This window comes from Oreochromis aureus, linkage group 13, assembly GCF_013358895.1.
Source record: "Oreochromis aureus strain Israel breed Guangdong linkage group 13, ZZ_aureus, whole genome shotgun sequence".
Classification (NCBI taxonomy): Eukaryota; Metazoa; Chordata; class Actinopteri; order Cichliformes; family Cichlidae; genus Oreochromis; species Oreochromis aureus.
This window is the reverse complement of record NC_052954.1, coordinates 18,375,780-18,393,969: the sequence shown is the minus strand read 5'-3', so window position 1 is coordinate 18,393,969 and position 18,190 is coordinate 18,375,780. Positions and strand designations below refer to the sequence as shown.

General features: G+C 39.0%; 1 protein-coding gene across 3 annotated transcripts in view; it reads left to right on the top strand.

Annotated features, from left to right (window-relative positions):
- Positions 1–1,776: 1,776 nt before the first annotated feature.
- The window catches only part of tp53bp2a (tumor protein p53 binding protein, 2a), a 39,146-nt gene continuing 22,732 nt past the window's right edge, over positions 1,777–18,190 (top strand). For all 3 annotated transcript variants that reach the window (XR_005615376.1, XM_031735165.2, XM_031735164.2), the window contains exons 1-6: positions 1,777–1,914; positions 2,238–2,405; positions 14,027–14,174; positions 15,139–15,252; positions 17,161–17,231; positions 17,885–17,986. Coding sequence is in view for 2 of the 3 variants with exons in the window: in XM_031735165.2 (XP_031591025.1) it covers positions 2,379–2,405; positions 14,027–14,174; positions 15,139–15,252; positions 17,161–17,231; positions 17,885–17,986 (462 nt within the window). In the remaining variant the exon portion in view is untranslated. The remainder of the gene's footprint in view (positions 1,915–2,237; positions 2,406–14,026; positions 14,175–15,138; positions 15,253–17,160; positions 17,232–17,884; positions 17,987–18,190) is intronic.

The window sequence follows — 18,190 nt, the reverse complement described above, 5'->3', positions numbered from 1 at the left end:
GCTACTTGAATTTTAAAAAATGTAAAAATGAAGCAAACAACATGGTTTACTTACAAAACTAGCAAAAATAAAATAAATCAAAATACAGGAAATGTCTTCATCACGCATGAGAAGTCATTACATGTATGTTTAATGAGACCAGGATGTCTAAGATAACATAAAAGACCTTCTATTAGTCCCACAGTTGGGAAATTCGCATGATGACAGCAGCAAAATCAAAAGAGCAGGAATACAACAAATAGATTCAGCAATAAACAGTAATTAATTAATTTAAAAAAATCTTTAACTATAATTCTACATAACAGTACAGGAAAATTTTACACTATAGAAATATACATTCAAATATAAGTAAATACTGTATATTCATACAGTTACACATGACTGTTAATCAGTAATTGTATTTGTGTTTATATCTATTAGCAATGTGCAGAGCTCTCAGGAACATATTCAAAGGAAGGGGTAAGCAAATAAAGAGTGGAATAGTCAGGAAAGTGAAGAAAGCAGACAGGAGTACAGGGACTACTTTGAAGAGCTAATGAGGGATGAGGACATGACAGGATAGATGACACAAACGTGGAAGTATGGCAATATCTAGGAAAGAGAGGAGTGGGCTTTTTAACCAGATTATTTAACACAATCCTGGAAAGTATGAGAATGCCTGAGGAGCGGAAAAAAGTGTACTAGTACTGAGTTTCAAGAAAAAGGGTGATGTGCAGAGCTGTAGCAGTAGACGGATAAGGTTGATGAGCTATAACACAAACACAAAGTTATGGGAAAGAGCTGTTGAAGCTAGGTTGAGGGGAGAGATGACAATCAGCGAGCAACAGTATAGCTTTACGCCAAGGAATAGCACTGCAGAAGTGATTTTTTTTTTTTTTGCTTTCAAAGTATTGATGGAGACGTAAAGAGAAGGTCACAAGGAGCTGAACTGTGTTTGAGGCTCTATAAAGCATATGATGGGTGCCAAGAAAGGAACTGTGGTATTTTAGGAGTGGCAGAGGGGGAGGGGGAGGGGAAGGGTACTGTAGGATATGTCTGAAAACAGCGAGAGAGTGGTGAGGTGTGTGGTAGCAGTGTCAGATGGGTTCAAGATGGGGATGGGATTAGATCAGAGATGTATGAAGTCCCTTATTGTTTCCAGTGGTAATGAACAGGATGACAGATGAGGTAAGGCAGGAGTCTCTGTAGATTATAATGTTTGCAGATGACACTGTAATCTGAAGTGAGAGTATAAGAAGAGAAGAAAGAAGAAGAACTCTTCTGATTCATAATATAGAGTGAGGCCATATGGGGTTTAGATGAAGCCAGGTAGAAATTTTTATTTCAGTATAAATCCTGGTTACAGCTCTTATCTGAAGCAAGTTACATTTTCCCAAGTTACATTAGGTGTTGCTTGTTTATATGCTATAATTCAGCTAACTGGTCATTTTAACTTTAATATTCATTCTTTTTTCATTCGTTAAGTTGTCATCTTTAAAAATTAATGCTTTTACTGAACCAAACTGTTTCGCAGCTCTTTCACCTTCACCTTTCAGTTTGTGATTACTGATGGAGTGATACCTCTTAAGTCTGTCCCGGCGAGGAATCATTCCTACCTCTGCTCTTTTAAGTTTAATCTGCTGCTGAGAAACTGCTGAACACACTGAATGTTTTTTGTTTGTTTGTTTTTGTTTTTTGTTTTTTTTGCACATGGCTTTAATATTAAGCGTGCGATTCTGATATTAAGGCAGAAGTCAAGGCACAAAGTAGACAAGTCTAGCCGGTGGGGGTGTTTTATGCTCCGGTGGGGGCGGAGCTTGAATTCCAAAGTGGAATGAGTTTCCTCTCGCTACGTCACTCTGGGATAGGCTGCAGGCGACCGAGCTACGCTGTCATTCAACGGGGTTTCGAGACGATTACCTACGTATTTTCTTGGTGAGTAAAACCTTTAAAAAAATTATTAAGTATTTCCCTTTAAACGCGTGTGTGTATCCCCACTCACAAACCTTGTTTGTTTTTTTATTTACGTCGATCCTCGCGCTCGCTTTTGCGAGCGTTACAAAGTTTTAAAGCGATGCTCGCGCAACCACAACGGAAACTTTTGCCGTGAAGGCCTCGTTATCTGTAGCAACAGGTCTACGACACGAGATGCAGTTAACTTTAGTGCTTTTTGTTTTTGTATTCTTTTTAATTTTTTTTTTGTCGAATTTAAGAGCGTAACCATGTTTTGTTGTGTTGTCTTTTTTTTTTTAACGCAGGACTGGATCCCCCCCCCTCCCTAAGAAGGAGAAAGTAGCCTTGCCTGTCGCGGCTTTAGGCTCTGGGATTACAGCGATCGCCAGTCCCAACAGCCTTCGTCGAAACTGCCTGCGGGGATTCATGTTGTGTGCGTTAGCTAAATGCGGTACGAAGCTAAAATGATGCCGGTGAGTTTTATTTTATTTTCATGGCTATAAGTTTTAACCTTGTCCCATTGCGCAATCCCCCTGTTTTCGATATTGTATCACGCTGCGGCGCTATCATTGTGAATTACCTGGGCATTTAAATTGAGGTGGTAAGTTGATGCGGTTGCTACTTTGTGTCATTACTATGTCGACACAGCCGTCTGTTGTGAAGTTTATTGGCTACCATAGATGCTCATGTTTGCGTTAGTGTGTGTTTGCCTCGTGTGATTGTACACCCATACAAGACTTAGTCACCTATAAACCAGTCGTAATCTCAAGTATTGTCGGTATATAGGCAGGATTCACCTGCCAGTTCTTGGCTGGCACTGGACCTATCCTCAGCTCTGGACTCCTGCCATGTCATCCCCATCATCTTCAACATCATCAGAGGTTCATTGCTTTTGCTGCAGTGCAAGGCTCTCTCTCTTTCTCAGCACTATCTTAGATGTGTGGCAGTCTGCCTGCATGTGTGCAGTGTAGAGAAACAACCTTCCTAACAAGTAGAAATGGTAATTAATGAGTAACGCCCCCCCACCCCCCAACTAGTAAACATTTAACCCTGGCAAATTTTATAATGTCCCAAATGTTTCATGGAAAATGGAGCTGCAACTAAGAAACAGTTTCCTAATCAGTCTGTGGATATTTGTTTTGATTTTTGGAAGCTGAAATGATTATAGACTTTTTAAATATTTTTTCCATAGCAAAATACAATACAGACTTTATAAACCAAAATAAGAAAACAATTAACCGTACTTCTCAAACCTCGCCCACTCTACCCCTGTAATACCAAATCAAGGATATGAACAGAGTCAGAGGTCACTGACATATTTTCTCAGTAATGTATAAAAATAAATGGTAATTTTGTGACATACATGAAGTAAACTAATAACATTACAGTTAGGTGTTAGTAATAACAGCTGCCACGCTTTCAGCAAAGGATTTAAATGATTTCCAGGTAGCATAGGAAGTGATTTAATCTTTTATCAAAATAGTTTAGTTTTCTTTGTGTTATTTTATGAACAGACTGTTTTAGCACGGTCTACCACAATTTTCTTTAAAATTTATCTTGTTTCATTAAAATAAATTCTACTTTATTCATTCCCAATTTTTGGGGAAAAAAACTTGAGGTGGTAAGTTGATGCAAAATAGTTTAAGTAAAGTAGGATAACTGTAAAGTAACTACCATATGGCAAAACAAAATACCCCAGGAAAAAGGGATGATATAAAATAATATTAATAATAATAATGATAATAATAATAATAATAATTACTTTAAAAAAGTAACTAGACCTGTTATTTCTATATTTTTTCCTTTAGTTTATCTCATTAATTTTGATTTGAATAATTCAGATAACTATGATACATGGTCATATTTTCATTTTGTCTTAATGTGAACAGCTGATGACACACTGTGTTTAATGTTGCGCCTATGTGTAGGATCTACTACTGTGGCCCTTCTCTCCTCAATCCTGTGCTACCTGTGTTCTTTCATTGAATTAACCATCTTAGCAGTGGAGAGAGTCGTGTTCGGATGACTCCTGTCTGGTGCATGACCTCAGTCTGCTACTGGCACATACTCATTTGTTATTGCCAAGCTTGTTTCTAGTGGACACTGATATAAACTGTCACCCTTACATAACAGAGCTGTTTCCTTATTGGCCCTTAATAATTACCCTGTTTGCTCCATCTCTGTCACCTGAGGATATCTCTCTATGTGCTTTTGCTGTAAATGGGATACAGCTCCTGCTGCTCGCTGATAAACACAAAGTGGTCTTTATGTAGATGTGTCTGATGGGAGGTATTGTTTTATAAATTACACCAATAGCCCATGACCCTGCTCGTGCTGGCTAGGGGCTTGTGGGGTAGTGAGAATGGAGTGTCGTAATTGCTTGCTGGGATGGTAAATAGGGGTCACTGTTTCCTGAGGACAATGGGCTGCAGGGACTCTTTAGCAGCATGCTGTGGTGGGTACATTGTGTGTGTTTGCCTGTGCTGTGCCAATACCCCGATAAGGGATGTTCACCCTTAATTAAACCGTGGCATGGAATAACTCATTTACTCCTGATTTACTGTTATCTCTCCTGAAACCTGCCTTTGTTCTGCAGACATGAATTAATGTCACATTTAGGCTTGAATTCTCTGCTGGTTTATTAGCCCATATTTTCTCTTTGTCCACTTTTTGACAAGATTAAATATACTCTATTGACGACTTAAAATAACAGAAACCAAGCTGGAAGAATACATTTTGTTTGTTTTTGTTTTGTTGTGGGGGTTTTTTTTTCTCTTCACATACCAAACACTTCCTCATTCCTCTCCCATGATGTACGTTGTTCGGTGTGTAGATTATCAAACAGATACAATTTTGTGCACCTGGCTTACATTATTTAGTTTTTCATTCTTTCACTGCTCACATTTGTACCATGTCTTGGTTCCACATCATCAAATCTCAGTGTGCCTAGACTTTATGGTGGTGCTTTGATGGTGGGAAAGTGAGCTAATGCTGTGGGAAGCCTGATTTTGCTGTATGTGTCAACAGAAACCCGAGCAGGCTTTCTCTTTGACTGCCACAGGCTTTGTGTTTACTCTGTGGGAGAGTTGTGTTGGTTACATAAGCAGATAGTCACATGTGATAGACAAGGACGTTCATGTTTTGACTTTATCCTTAAGAAGAAGATTGACCTTTTGTTAGCTGAGAGCAGTTGTGTAAAAACACAGTAGGCCTGTAATATTTTGTTTTCTTATCAAAGGAGTGCACAAAATAATTTCTAAGGTGAACAGGAAGTTCTTGTGAATGGTTGAACGCTCTGGTGACCATGTTGTTTACAACCACAGGTCTTATAGAGAAGCTGAATAATCTTCTTGAATGCATACTGTTAGACTGCTGTGCACCAGTGCCTCAACCACAACTTTACATTCACCTGGTTTCTGAGAGGAAAGCTGGTGTCAGATTACAGCAGTTGAATATAAAGTCATTCACTGGGAATGATCCATTTGAAAAGGATAAATATACATTAAAGTGGTGCAAAATTTCAGTAGAACTCACTTTCCCATTAGACAATTCTCTGTCTAATGTTGAGCTGCTGCTGCTGGATGAACAGGGAGGTCATGTGGGGTATAGGTAATGTCAGGAAGCAAAATGTCCTTTTGTATAAATCGTTGATATAGCTGACCTCTATCTGAAGTAGGGCTGCCACAAGCGATTGTTTTGATAGTCGACTAGTCACCGATTAGCGAAGCGACTAATCAGATCATGCATCCATTGGACGTAAAATGTACACCTGAAAATATGTTAACGTTTATTTTGTGACCCAGAAAGAATAATAATTGTAATATTAAAACTAACTAGCTGCCGCCATTGTTGACAACTGCGCTGGGCGGCGCTATGAATTCTGGAACACAGTTTCTTCTTCTTGAGGTTTAACGGCAGCTGGCATCCTTGTACATGCAGTGCTGCCATCTTCTGTTTCAGTCCGTTATTACACTCTTAAATACTACTACTTATTCCAGCGTCTTTTGGGATCTTACAAAGCTTCAAGCGACGCGTCGACTATTAAATTAGTCGTCGACGATTTTAATAGTCGACGTAATCGTGACTAGTCGACTAATCGTGGCAGCCCTAATCTGAAGAGCAACAATGATAAGGGAAATTAATAAACAGGAAGCAGCGAAGCTAAGACTGTAGATAATCAGTGGCATTCGGCAACTTCAAGGAGCAATGGGTGGAGAAAAAAAAAATGTTGACAACTCAGATTGGATGGATCCGGCCTTAAGGGCTGTCCACACAGGAAGCTATTTGTCATGCAATTGTCCCTGACGGGTGGTTGCTATGTAGGTACCCCCTATATAATGTATTTACCACCCCATCATATATCAATCACTGGTATTCTTTGCTCTCAAAGTTGAACAAAAGTTTAGCTCGGGAATCATCCACTGGCTTTTTGGCCTGTCACTGCTTAAAGTTGCTGAATACAAGTGATGCTCTATGGTCTCTGGTTGCCAAATTTCTGCTAGTCATCTACTTTGTTGAAGTAGTTAAGTGTTGACCAGAGAACCTACAACAACTTCAAGTGTTGATGGGCGAAATAACAGCTGATGACACAAAGCTCTCTGTAATTTCCATTGCTGCAGGGACTTTTTGGTGGAAACAAATTGTATAATTTAGTCCTGAAAAGTTCCTCCAGTAGCAAAGGTCTTCTGTACTGGTACGACTACAGTCATTCACTCTGCTGCTTCACCAAGGTTTCATTTTTACATATGACTGATTAAAGGTCACAAAGGCATCATTCACTGCTACATTTTGAATCACATTTGTTTTTCACATAAAATAAGAGTTGATAAAGGGTAATTTTGCATGCAGTAAAGTCCCACACAGTGGACATTTTTTATTCAGTTTTTGTTGCACTTTTCATATTTTAAGTATCTGTATTTTCTCTAATAACCTTCAGGCTGTGGCTAGTTCTTGGAACATCTTCATCCAAGAGTCATGAGGGATTGGAAAAAGGGGAAAAAAAAAAGGATACATCCTTTCCTTTCTGCTTAATTTTGACTCCCATTTCCCTTATCTCCCAGATAAGCCGAAAGTAGGAACTCTCTCATCACGTAGACCAGAAATAGAAGAGTATTGCAAGACCGCAGATTATGAAGTGATAGGCTAAGTACTGCAGTGCAGACATAGAGAAGAGGCTGTTGTGATGGAAGCTTTCTGCAGCTTCATGTACTGTAAAAGCTGCTTTTTTTCCCCCTGAATGTTGCAGCTGAATAAGACTACTGTGCTTTTTGCTGTTTGTTACCCCTGACCTTTTCTCCCGTGCCCCCTCATCCCTCTAATGCAGCACAGAAAACGAGGGAGAGGGAACGCGAGATGAAGAGAAATAATGCATAGAGCCGTTTCAGTTTCATAGAGTTTTCTGCTGCCTCGCCTTTTTGAAGGACTGCTAAGCTGAAACTGTGTCAGGCAGAGAGAACTAAGGCACGTTCACGCAGGAAGATGCTGCTGCAGTGTCTTACAAACCTTTGGTAATTAGATTCAGAGGTGACTCCGTCAACAAGACTTAGTTGACTCATTCGCTTACTACAGCAATATCGGTAATTGAAAGTGTGTGTGGACAGAACGTCCAGCAGCCCTCAGGTGACGTGCCCTCGGGCATAGTTGAAGATATGGCTTCTGTTATCTTCTGCTGCTATCATACTATCCACTTTCCCAGCCACTCCATTCATCCCAAGGCATTGTGTTACATGTTGCATATGTTTATATGGAAATGGTATTGCCTTTTAATATATTATTGTGAACCTGTCAGACAGTGCATCTCATTTATGTACTGATTTCATCCATATTCCTCTATGGCAGAGCTATTGTGCTCTATTATCATGGCATCATGCTGTGGGGTTCACGACTGCACATCTATTCTCAGTAGGTGTGCTTGCCAGGTGATCTATACTGTGCCCAAGCACATTGTGTGCGTACCACCGTGTATGAGTACAGCGTTAACCAGGTCTTCAGGCTGAAAAACAGGCTATGATACTGCAGAGAGAAGTAACTTCTACAGTGGACTGTTAAAACGCAGGCAACCTTTGTTAAAGTTTCTTTTTATATTTATTTTTATTTATTTATTTATGTAGTTTAAATATTTCTAGAAAAAATCCTTAATTGGGGTTGACAAATAACACTTCTATTTTAAAGTTAATGTGCGAGCAAAATAAAACACTTCAGTTCAGTGTTTTCTTTTAAGCACAAGCTGTTTGTATTTTTGTCTTTTGAGTCTTCGTTTTTTTCCTGGTTTTTAAAAATGCTACTTTAAAGGGAGATCTGTGCCATTTAGACTGTTTCTTTGCTAGTATGTTCATATTGGCAATGCATTCATTGTTCACTAGCACTCAGTCATGAAAATAGTTTTGTTACAGATCCAGTTCAAAACTGCATTGTACAGGAAAAATGTGGCATTGTCAAATTTCAGCCAACCACAAAAAAGTCAAGTACTTGCAGAGGTGCCCTGAGTTATGTGTATTAGTATGTACGTATTATACATGATTTTTTTTTCATATCAGTTAATATCGTTGTGTATTATCATATAAATCAGATCACAATGTCTTCCAACTGTTTTAAATTGTTCAGAAGCAACCTCACAAAAAGACAAAAAACTATTTACTCACTACAGAGCCAAGTAACATTCAGATATAAATGAAGAAAAACCTAAAGAAAACTGACATGTTTACTCATTTGTGGTCCGCTTATGCTCCTACGAACACAAAAAAGGGGGCAACAAGTGCAGTAGTGTCTCAGTAAAGTGAGCAATGAGGCTCATGTATAGTTTAGATGTGCGACTTGACAACCAATTCGATGTACTAAAGTCTGACACAGCTGTTCAGCTCTGTGTACAACTGGGAAAGGGATGTGCTAACAGTTCTCTGAGAGAAATGTTAGCACATAAACTACTGTCAACTGTTCCTCCAACACTGAGGGACAACCCAACCTGATGTGTTTCTAACTCTGTTCCAGCCACCAGATTGGTTCAGCACAGCACTATTGTCATTGCCATTGGCCTTTCGTGCCAAAACGTGGATGGAATGAATTCTATTGACTTTATATTGACTGCGTCTCGTTTTTCTATCAAGGAAAAGTTACTTTGTGAAAACTGTCTTTATCTTTTTTCACCTAGCCCTATCCAAAGGCTAACCATGTCCAGTGTTGCTGTGGGTTTTTAGTTGTGCTGATGTAAACACAATATTGATTTTTGAAGAGTAAACAATCTGGAAGTGGAGATGTTATGCATGTTGTCATCCCTCCATTTTCTTCCTCCCTTGCACAAGAGGTGGGGAGTACACCCCAGACAGGTCGTTTGTCTGCAGGGCTAACAGAGAGATGAAAATTCTTGACTCTACTAGAGTATCTTTATATGAGGAACCATTCAGAATAATGACTCTATATTTTATACTGGGCCCTTTTGCAAACAGAAAGCTTGACCAGCAGGTGGGTAGGGCTGCTGCTGTTTAAGGAAATGCTGTGTGTCCAAGATGACCATATTAGGGATATCCAATTTCAGTGACACCCTGTAGAACCAAGCAGTAACAAAACTGGCCTAGTTGAAACAGAAACAGCTTTTGACTCTGGGATTACTTATTTAAACAATGACCTTCTTCTTGTATGCTTGCTATGTTTAATTTGAGGTTCTATAAGTGTGACAGTTAAAATACATGAGCAAGGAAAGTAATAATGGGTCCTTTTAATACTTCACCCATTAATAGTCATCAGGGGATGGGTGTGGAAATGTAACTTTGGTTATATGCTACTCTTTGCATTGACAGTACATGAGATACCGCGTTTTCTGTACTTGTCTATTGGAAGCTAATTATATAATAAATTCTCTGTGACAGGACTGACTTTCATTTGGTAGTAATTGTGATATTGCAGAGTAATTGAATTATAGTACAATCTCGTGTGTTATTCCTGGAAATTGGAAACTGCAGTGGCATGCAGTTTTGATCACTCTTAACTCAATATGTGACCAACTGCATCTGGACAATTACCTTAAGAGACTCTTGCAGGAGGATTGACCCTCAGATGAAGAGAGTAGATTTTCAAGGTGGGACATGAAGAATGATATGCTTTTAGGAGTCAAATTATCTAAGGAGTATTTTTCTAACTTCATTTTCCTTTGACCTGTTCTAACCTAACACATTGAACATCAAGAGACAAAATGCCTGTAAACTGTTCTCTCTGTGTCTACCGGTCTGTTGCTGCATGTTACATGAACCTTATCTTAACAATCAGTGGGAGTGCCACAATCACACACACACACAACACATTCCTTTGTGTAATTGGCTACGGGTAGTGTGCTGATATTCAAACTCAAGTCATCTCAGAGTGCCCTATCTGAACTGGAGAGGCTTGAAAAGCTTGTTCAGGTCTGCAGCCTGTGGCATCTGCTTCAAGGATCCAAATTATGCTGCAAAAGGCAAAGAAAATCAGCATTTTTTATAAACTTCATAGCTTGTCTGTTCAGTACCCAGAATTTGACAGAATTGTCCTCCACCGCCCTAAAGAGACTGGAGCTCATTTAACTTGGATACAGGAGAATCGCAGACAAAGAAGCCACTTTCAGTGAAATAACCCAGGATAGCATATCTTTGTTTTTTTCCCCCTGTGTCTTTCTGAACCTTTTAGCTCAAGTGTTGCCAGCTGCAGTCACTCTCCTACTCTTAGATGTCTTCCTCTTGCAGTGTCTTTTGTCTGAGGTTTTGATGTTACAGCCTTTCATGTCAGAGAGAGACACAGTCTTGTCAGTGTTGTTGCATCTTGAACAAAGGATCCTATGCCGACTCTTAAAATTGTGGCAGTTTATTATTATTTTTAATAATTAATTAATTTTTTTGAGAATACGTGGTCAGTTTATTTTGCACCTATTCACCACAGACCACTGTTCAACCTCCAAGAAAAAAAGATGATCCTATAAAATAGTAAGACATAATGGCCATAGCCTAGCTGCAAGCTAGCGTGTTTCAGCTTATTATTGTCCCCTGAGCCAGAAGGCTGTTAAAAGGCTATATTTTTATACAGCGGATTAACGTAATCCCTGCGATATAATGACCTAACCATATAGCTGCCCCGCTTTGAGGGTATCTACAGTGTAGACAGCAGTATTATGGCCACATTTCTTTGCATTGGCTATAATTGTCCGTTTGCAATTCTGAGCTGCCACATCACCCTCAATACCCTGGGAGCCAGGTTTGACTTAGCTGATGGTATGATGGAAATAGAAATCTTTTGCTATAATAGTGAGCCACAGCAGCCGAGGCAGCTTGTCCCTTCTCCTTCCCCAAGGCTCTTTACCCTCTCTAAAATAAAATAGGAAGGGAAGTGCAATTCAGCAATTGCTTCTGTCATCCTCTCCACACCTAATAGAAAGCAAGTGGAGCACATTTTTGTCAAACATTGTCACATAAAATCATGATATTGCCAGCTCCCTTCGAACTATATAAAGCTACGCAAAGCAGTATTTTCTGGTAGGCTGTTGAGCTACTGTGTGTCTATTTTGCATTGTACCTATCAGGCTGTTATTGAGCTACTTAATTTTACTTGCTGCTGTATCAATGAATATTTAATGAACACTCAATTTGTTTGGCTGAGTCAAACACCTAGTTACGGTAATCTTGCCTGTCTGAGTAGATGCGCTTCTTAAAACTTGAAGAGGGTCTGCGGTGTAGTTGCTTATTGTTGAGTAGACCATAAATTATAAAGATGTAGACATAATGATGAAAACACTTTTCTGATATTTACTGCAGCACATTATAGTATCTGTTTTTTGTTTTTTTTTTTGTTAGAAAAATAAATTCCTGTAATTTACTTCGCATGCACTGCTTTGTTTGTAATGAAAAGTCTACAAGACCTATCATTTTGAGACATTAAAAGGTTTGCAAGGATCAAAGACAAAAAATGAATGAAAGTGAATGTGTTTCCACACGTCATTTTGAATGTTTCAAAGTTTCCAAAACAATATGAAAATTGGCCTCATAGATTTTTGTATTTGTATTTATAGTTTATACACCGTTTGTACCATGTGTGCTATATTATAGCGAATAAGCAGTGACCACATGCTTTAGGTGGATGAAGGTCAACTGCAAAGTGCTAAGTCATCTAGATGGATAGTTGAAGTGAGTACTGGTGGTCTTGGGTCATCAACTTTAGTGCTGCAGCAAACTGGATTTTAGTGGGGGCGTTGCCAGCGTCCGAGATTATATTCTTTTCCCATCTGTGGTTCTCTTTTTTCCTACTATCTGTCAGTGCTCTCTTTCACTCTCCAAATATTAATAGGTTCACTTTAGCCCTTTGGATTTCTGGGAAGTTTTCATGATGTCAGCTTCTCATTCTGAAAGATCTACGAATTGTTTTTTTGAAATCATTTGATGAAGGCAGACTATATGAGTGATTTTAATTGTGTTTTTTTTAGCATGAATGCTTAAACTATTCTAATTAACAGACACAAAAAGCCCCTGTTTTAGTTTTACTTTCCAGGGTAGTGTTCTGCCACAGAGGGTAGTCTTTGGTTAGAAACACAGCTTTCTGTTTACAGCTTTCTCTTCTCTACATTACTGACAGGCATGACTCACAGCTGATTTGCTCTATTCATGAGAATCTTTCATTTGCACCCCCATTGATTCTGCCAGTTGAGTCAGGTCCTCTGACTCAGGCCAGTGCCCGTCGATTCCACCTTCTCTGTAATAAAACAAACCTCTGGTTGTAGATGTTGCTTAGGAGATCTTCAGAGGAAACATTTCACCTGCCCACTCACTTATTAAGCTTATTTGAGGAAGAAAAGGGGGATAAAGCCCCTTATCCTAAGGCTGTTGCGCTTTTGCGCAGTACACACCACAATTAAAAAGCAACCCAAATACTTTTGTTTCTGCACCAGCTGCTCTGCATGCTCACCCCCTTCAAGTTCTTTGTGCCTGTGACCTGGCTGACCTCATGTTCCCACCGTGGCCCCCGTAGGCATGGCTATTCACAGCAACTCAGAATAGAAAAACCTGGCAGTGTAACCTGGAGGTTCTGGACATTTAAAACAATACCACTCTTACAGTTACACGCTTTTCAGGATACTCTGTCTGAAGTCACTGTGAAGGCATGACACTGTGCCAAAACCTGGGTTTGAAACAAAACAGTTCAGTATGTCAAGGCATGCAATATCCTAAGACACCTTTGTTATAAAATTGGTTTTATTGCTGCCTTATCAACTCCTATTATGTGCTCATATTACAGATTGGGGGCATATTCCATTACAAGCCTTAAGCTTCTTAGCACTTATCTTTTTATGACTGTATGATACTCGTACACTCACTTTTGATGTTTGTGTTTCCTGTCAGCGATTATTTAGGTTTTGGAATATCACAGACATTTCAGATGCATATTTTTTTAAATCATCTGTGAAGGCTTTTGTTTGACTCAGCCCTTCTTACTTTAATTGTTTTGACAATTGCTGCCTATTATAGCAATAAAGATGAGTAATATCACATATAAGTATTGATTTTTAGAGATGATTTTAAAAGGTTGTAAGTGACTGTCTGCATTTGGATCCTTGCTGATAGATAGCTAAATTTTCTGCTCAGTTTCAGTGTGTTTATTTTCTGCAGTAGCTCGAGGCATACAAATTCCAATTTATTACAAACGGCGTCATTGAGATTGCCCATTTCTCTGTAGATTGATATAAACCAGCCTTGAGCAGCTGTCAGTCACACTTGCATAAGAACCTAGCGGTTTGCTCATTCAGAGTGCTTGACGGGGTTTTTTAAGTGTGTGTACGTTGGGATGGAGGGATCTCTCACAGTGGTGACAGCACTAGTTAGTGAGTGAAATGGAATTTCAAGATCTGGCCTGTGGTTTTTCTGTTGACACAGTGGTATGAGGCCTGGGGAGCAGATCTGCTATCAGTGAAGCTCGCATATTATACAACCTATACAAACAATGCGCCGAGATGAAATTGGCCACCAATTCCAGAGAACTTTTATGTTTACCTTACTTCTGCTAACTCTAACAGGATCCTCTCGCTTGTGATCTTAATTAGCTCTGTCTAATCTACCGGGTTATCTGCTTCTCTCTCCTGCTGTTCCAGATGTTCCTGACTGTATACCTCAGTAACAATGACCAGCATTTTACTGAGGTTCCCGTTACTCCGGAGACACTGTGCCGGGATGTGGTGGACTTGTGCAAAGAGCCGGGGGAAACGGACTGCCACCTGTCTGAGATGTGGCGTGGATCTGGTGAGTGACAGTGCTCTTTTGTTTGTGGAGTATCTGAAGGAACAGGAGTCGGTGTGTGGACACATTTGGGTTTTTATTTTATTTAGACAAAAAGTGCTTTTTCTCACGTCGACCGCTTTGTGGTTTGTGATTAGCTTTGTGGTCATCTGCTAGGCAGTTTTTAAAGTGTTTGTCTCTTTTGAGTCTACCATGCAAATAACGTAGAGCCCTAATCTCTGCATCAAACACAAGCGCCTAAACATTTCTTACATCTCTCGTGGGAGGTGGGGAGTGACATTGAGATTTCATGCCTGCCTCATTTTCACCGTTTCTAAGAGTCAAGGAGTATACAATATCAGAACTCAAGGAGCCAGGCTTCATAGCCGTTTCCATGGTGATACTGCCGTAATAGTGAAAAAGTGCCAATTATTGTGTTTGAGTACTTCCAGGAGTGGTCTGAAAGGAGATTGATGAATACTGAAGAGATTGTCTCATTTTGCACCCATTCACCACAGGCCACTTTTAAATCTCCTTGAAAACACAGCAGTGACATTTTGCATCCAAATTAGATGTAAAGTTATAAATTGTATTTAGAATATTTTACTTAACTGCTTCATTTTGCATTCCTACCATTATTAAAAGATCAGTTTCACTCACCTCTACTTAAGCATAATGTGTCAGCTCATTTGTGTAATGAAATGCTCAAAGAAAATGTCTGAAGAACAGCTGATGAGCTCAGTGCCAAGAGGCATAATTGACAGCGCGTTATAGTTGTTTCCCCTGAAGTCATTGCTTACATAGATCAACTGCATGCAAACTTTGTTGACAAAATGAATCATCCTTCAATTTGGGTTAGACGGGATTCACTGAGTAAATGGCATGTGCAAACTTCACATGCTTTCGTGTTTTAGCCAATCCAAGTGAAATATTATGAAAACTTTTCAATATTTATTTGTGGGCTAAAATGTTTTATTTTGACTTGCAGAGAGACCTGTAGGTGATGGGGAGAGGATGCTGGATGTGCTCCAACGATGGGGACAGCACAGATCAGAGGTGCGCTTCTTTCTGCGTCACAACAGAGCCCCTAGCAGGGAATCAGGTAAGCAACTGTTTGCAATACACAACAGATAATGAAAAGAGGCTTTAATGTGTGATACTTCTCTGTCTTTATAATGCACTATTCACTCAATAAACACTATGGTATTTTTCGAACGTTTATCCAGAAGAGGGTTTTATATTCGGAGCCCTCAGATCCTTGATCCTTGCTGGAATCAGAGTGTCCGAGTCACACTATCATAAGTCTGTTACTTTTCAATTTTCTTATTAACACAGAAAACTCTAGTATTTTTTTCATAGACTATCCTCTCAACCCCGAGTTGTATAACTAAGCCCTTTTTACCTCTCACAGCTTGAGTCTGGCCCAGGGATTAGGTGGCTGTTTTCCCTTTCTGTTATCTTAGCCCGCTCTTGTTTTCCCACACTGAGAGCTCAGCTCTGATCATTATTTGCAACACAGCTCTGTATTAAATTTTTCAGTTACTGCATTTTTATGCGGGTTTATTTGGTCCTGTTGCCGTGTTTACATTAGTTACGGCAGTACGGATGTACTCTGTCGTGCCCTCAGGTTGCAGTCAGTTAAATGTTTATACTTCCCCGATACTGTTCGAGCATGTTCTTTTTCACATGTCGGAGGATAAAATGGAATGTCACCAATCTATTGGACTGCCAGTACATTTGCACTTCTTTTCATTAATCTAATGTCATGTCTGTGTCATGTCTGTGTCATAAGCAGCCCACTAGATTTTCTGTAACAGCTGCAACACTAATTATACTTTTTACAGACCTTTATTTTCAGCATAGCATGAATATGAAATGCAATCATTAACAAACAGGCACAGACAAAATTCTCAAGTTACTGGGGAAAAAATAACATGACTAGTTTGAAGACTGCCCTAAACATGAATAATCTTACTTTTCTACTATACTATTTTACTATAACGCACACACTCGGTAGTTAGTGACAAAGAACTAAACCTTTGGAAAGAAGGCCGAAAGAACTAAACTTTCAAAAAAGTTGTCATGCTTCACCAGATTCAGTGCCAGTGTGACAATGACGCATAGGCAACAAAATGCCCCAGAAAATTCTGGGTGTACTACTGCTCTGTCATTGACTTGATATATCTGCATGAAGTGAGGAAAATTAACGTAAAATTAATCACTGTGTGAATGTCTGAAAGCTGTGACTATAACAGTTTGCGTCACTCTTGAGCTTAGCAGTGTCTTACATTCCCATCAACGATTAACCAGCATCTATTCAACCAGTTATTTCGCTTCTGGAGCAGCAACCAATGAGGCTTTGATCTATTGGCTTGCATGAAGCCCTAATCGTGGTTGGTCAATCCTCTTTAAACCACATATGGATTATAAATAGAAACCAAAAAGCTTCCTGTACTAACAATACTGAATGTTAAAAATTCTTCACATTGATTTTCAGACATCTGTTTATAGCGATTAGTTTGTATCTAACTTGCATATTGTATGCTAGCAGTTAAACTATATAGTAAAACTATTATGGGCTTTCATCATGGGATAATACTTTAGGGATAGGACCCAGATTGTCAGACATGCATGCCAAATGCCAGTAAAACGGTTGGCTACATGGTTATATCTTCCTAGACAAGCATATATACATGCAGTAGTGTACCCACCCCACTAATAAATCATTATGTATGAGGTTGAATCCCAAGAGATTTTTTACAAGTTACAAAAAGCATTGAGGTAAAGAAGTTAAAATAATTCAGTACTAGCCTTTTTTTCTCCTGGTATACACCCTCTTCTATAGCATGTCAAGACAAACCTATAAGTCTAAATGTGTATGATTGTTTGTCAGACACTGAAGGGCAAAAGGACAACAGGAAGTTCCAGCCATTTTTTTTCTTGTTGATCTTTCATTTCTTTTAAGGTGCTCTAAATTTTAATGAAATCTCCACTTATTTTGGTTACTTAGGAGGATCAAGAGGCTCAGATTCAAAGAGAAATGGAGTGAAGGGTCCCCCAGACAGAAGGATGGAGAATGGGGTGAGTTATTAACTTTTTTTTCTGACAAGTGGTTGAAATGGTTTACACTATTTTACATTGCTTTTATTTTAATTTGAAATGAAGGTAAAAAACGGCAAAATTTTTCTCACTTTGAATGGTAGCTGATGTGAATAATTTGAAACATGTCAATTTGGAACAATGTCTATTTTTTTTATATTTTACTAATAAGGGTCATGCATTTAGTATCGGCATAAAATCTTCACCCAAAATGTAATTTCTTTATACTTAACGAGTTGAAGTTAATTGTGTGCTCTGGGATACTGATTAGTTCCATTCAGTTCTCACATCCTGCAGTGTTTTTCTGCAAAATTAATTAATTAAAGTTCATCATAACATGGATATGACTGCAAAATGATTATTCAGCTGAGGATGTCTCCTTGGGGAATAAATATTGTACAATGAATTCTGAAATCCCCCAGAAATGCTTAAACTGCTCCCCCTTTTAAGGAGTATAACTGAAACTAAAGAGAATCTGATGTTTCAATAATCTCCCCGCATATGTTTTGCATTTTTGACTTTAGGGCTCCTGTTGTAATTTTATTTTAGACTTTTATAGTTGGAAAAAATTCCTTCAGGTTGAATATATATTTAAAACATGAATGTGTTTCTTTTTGTTCTTTCTTTCTACACAGGTGGCAACGCCCCGGATGGACATGACGCTGGCTGAGCTACAAGAGATGGCTGCCAGACAGCAGCAGCAGATAGAAGCCCAACAGCAACTTCTTGCCTCCAAGGTGCATAAAAAAGTGCAGTAGAAAGAGATGGGTGCCTATAAGAGATTAAAGGGTTAAGTGGAGACAGTATTGAAGTCAATACTGGACTAAAAATGAGTTCATTTGAAACATTCTATTGTACTTATATAATGCATGTTTATGTAGAGTTTGTGATAGACGGGTAAGGCATGGGTGGATATGGGCATAGTTTCATTTGAGAAGCCT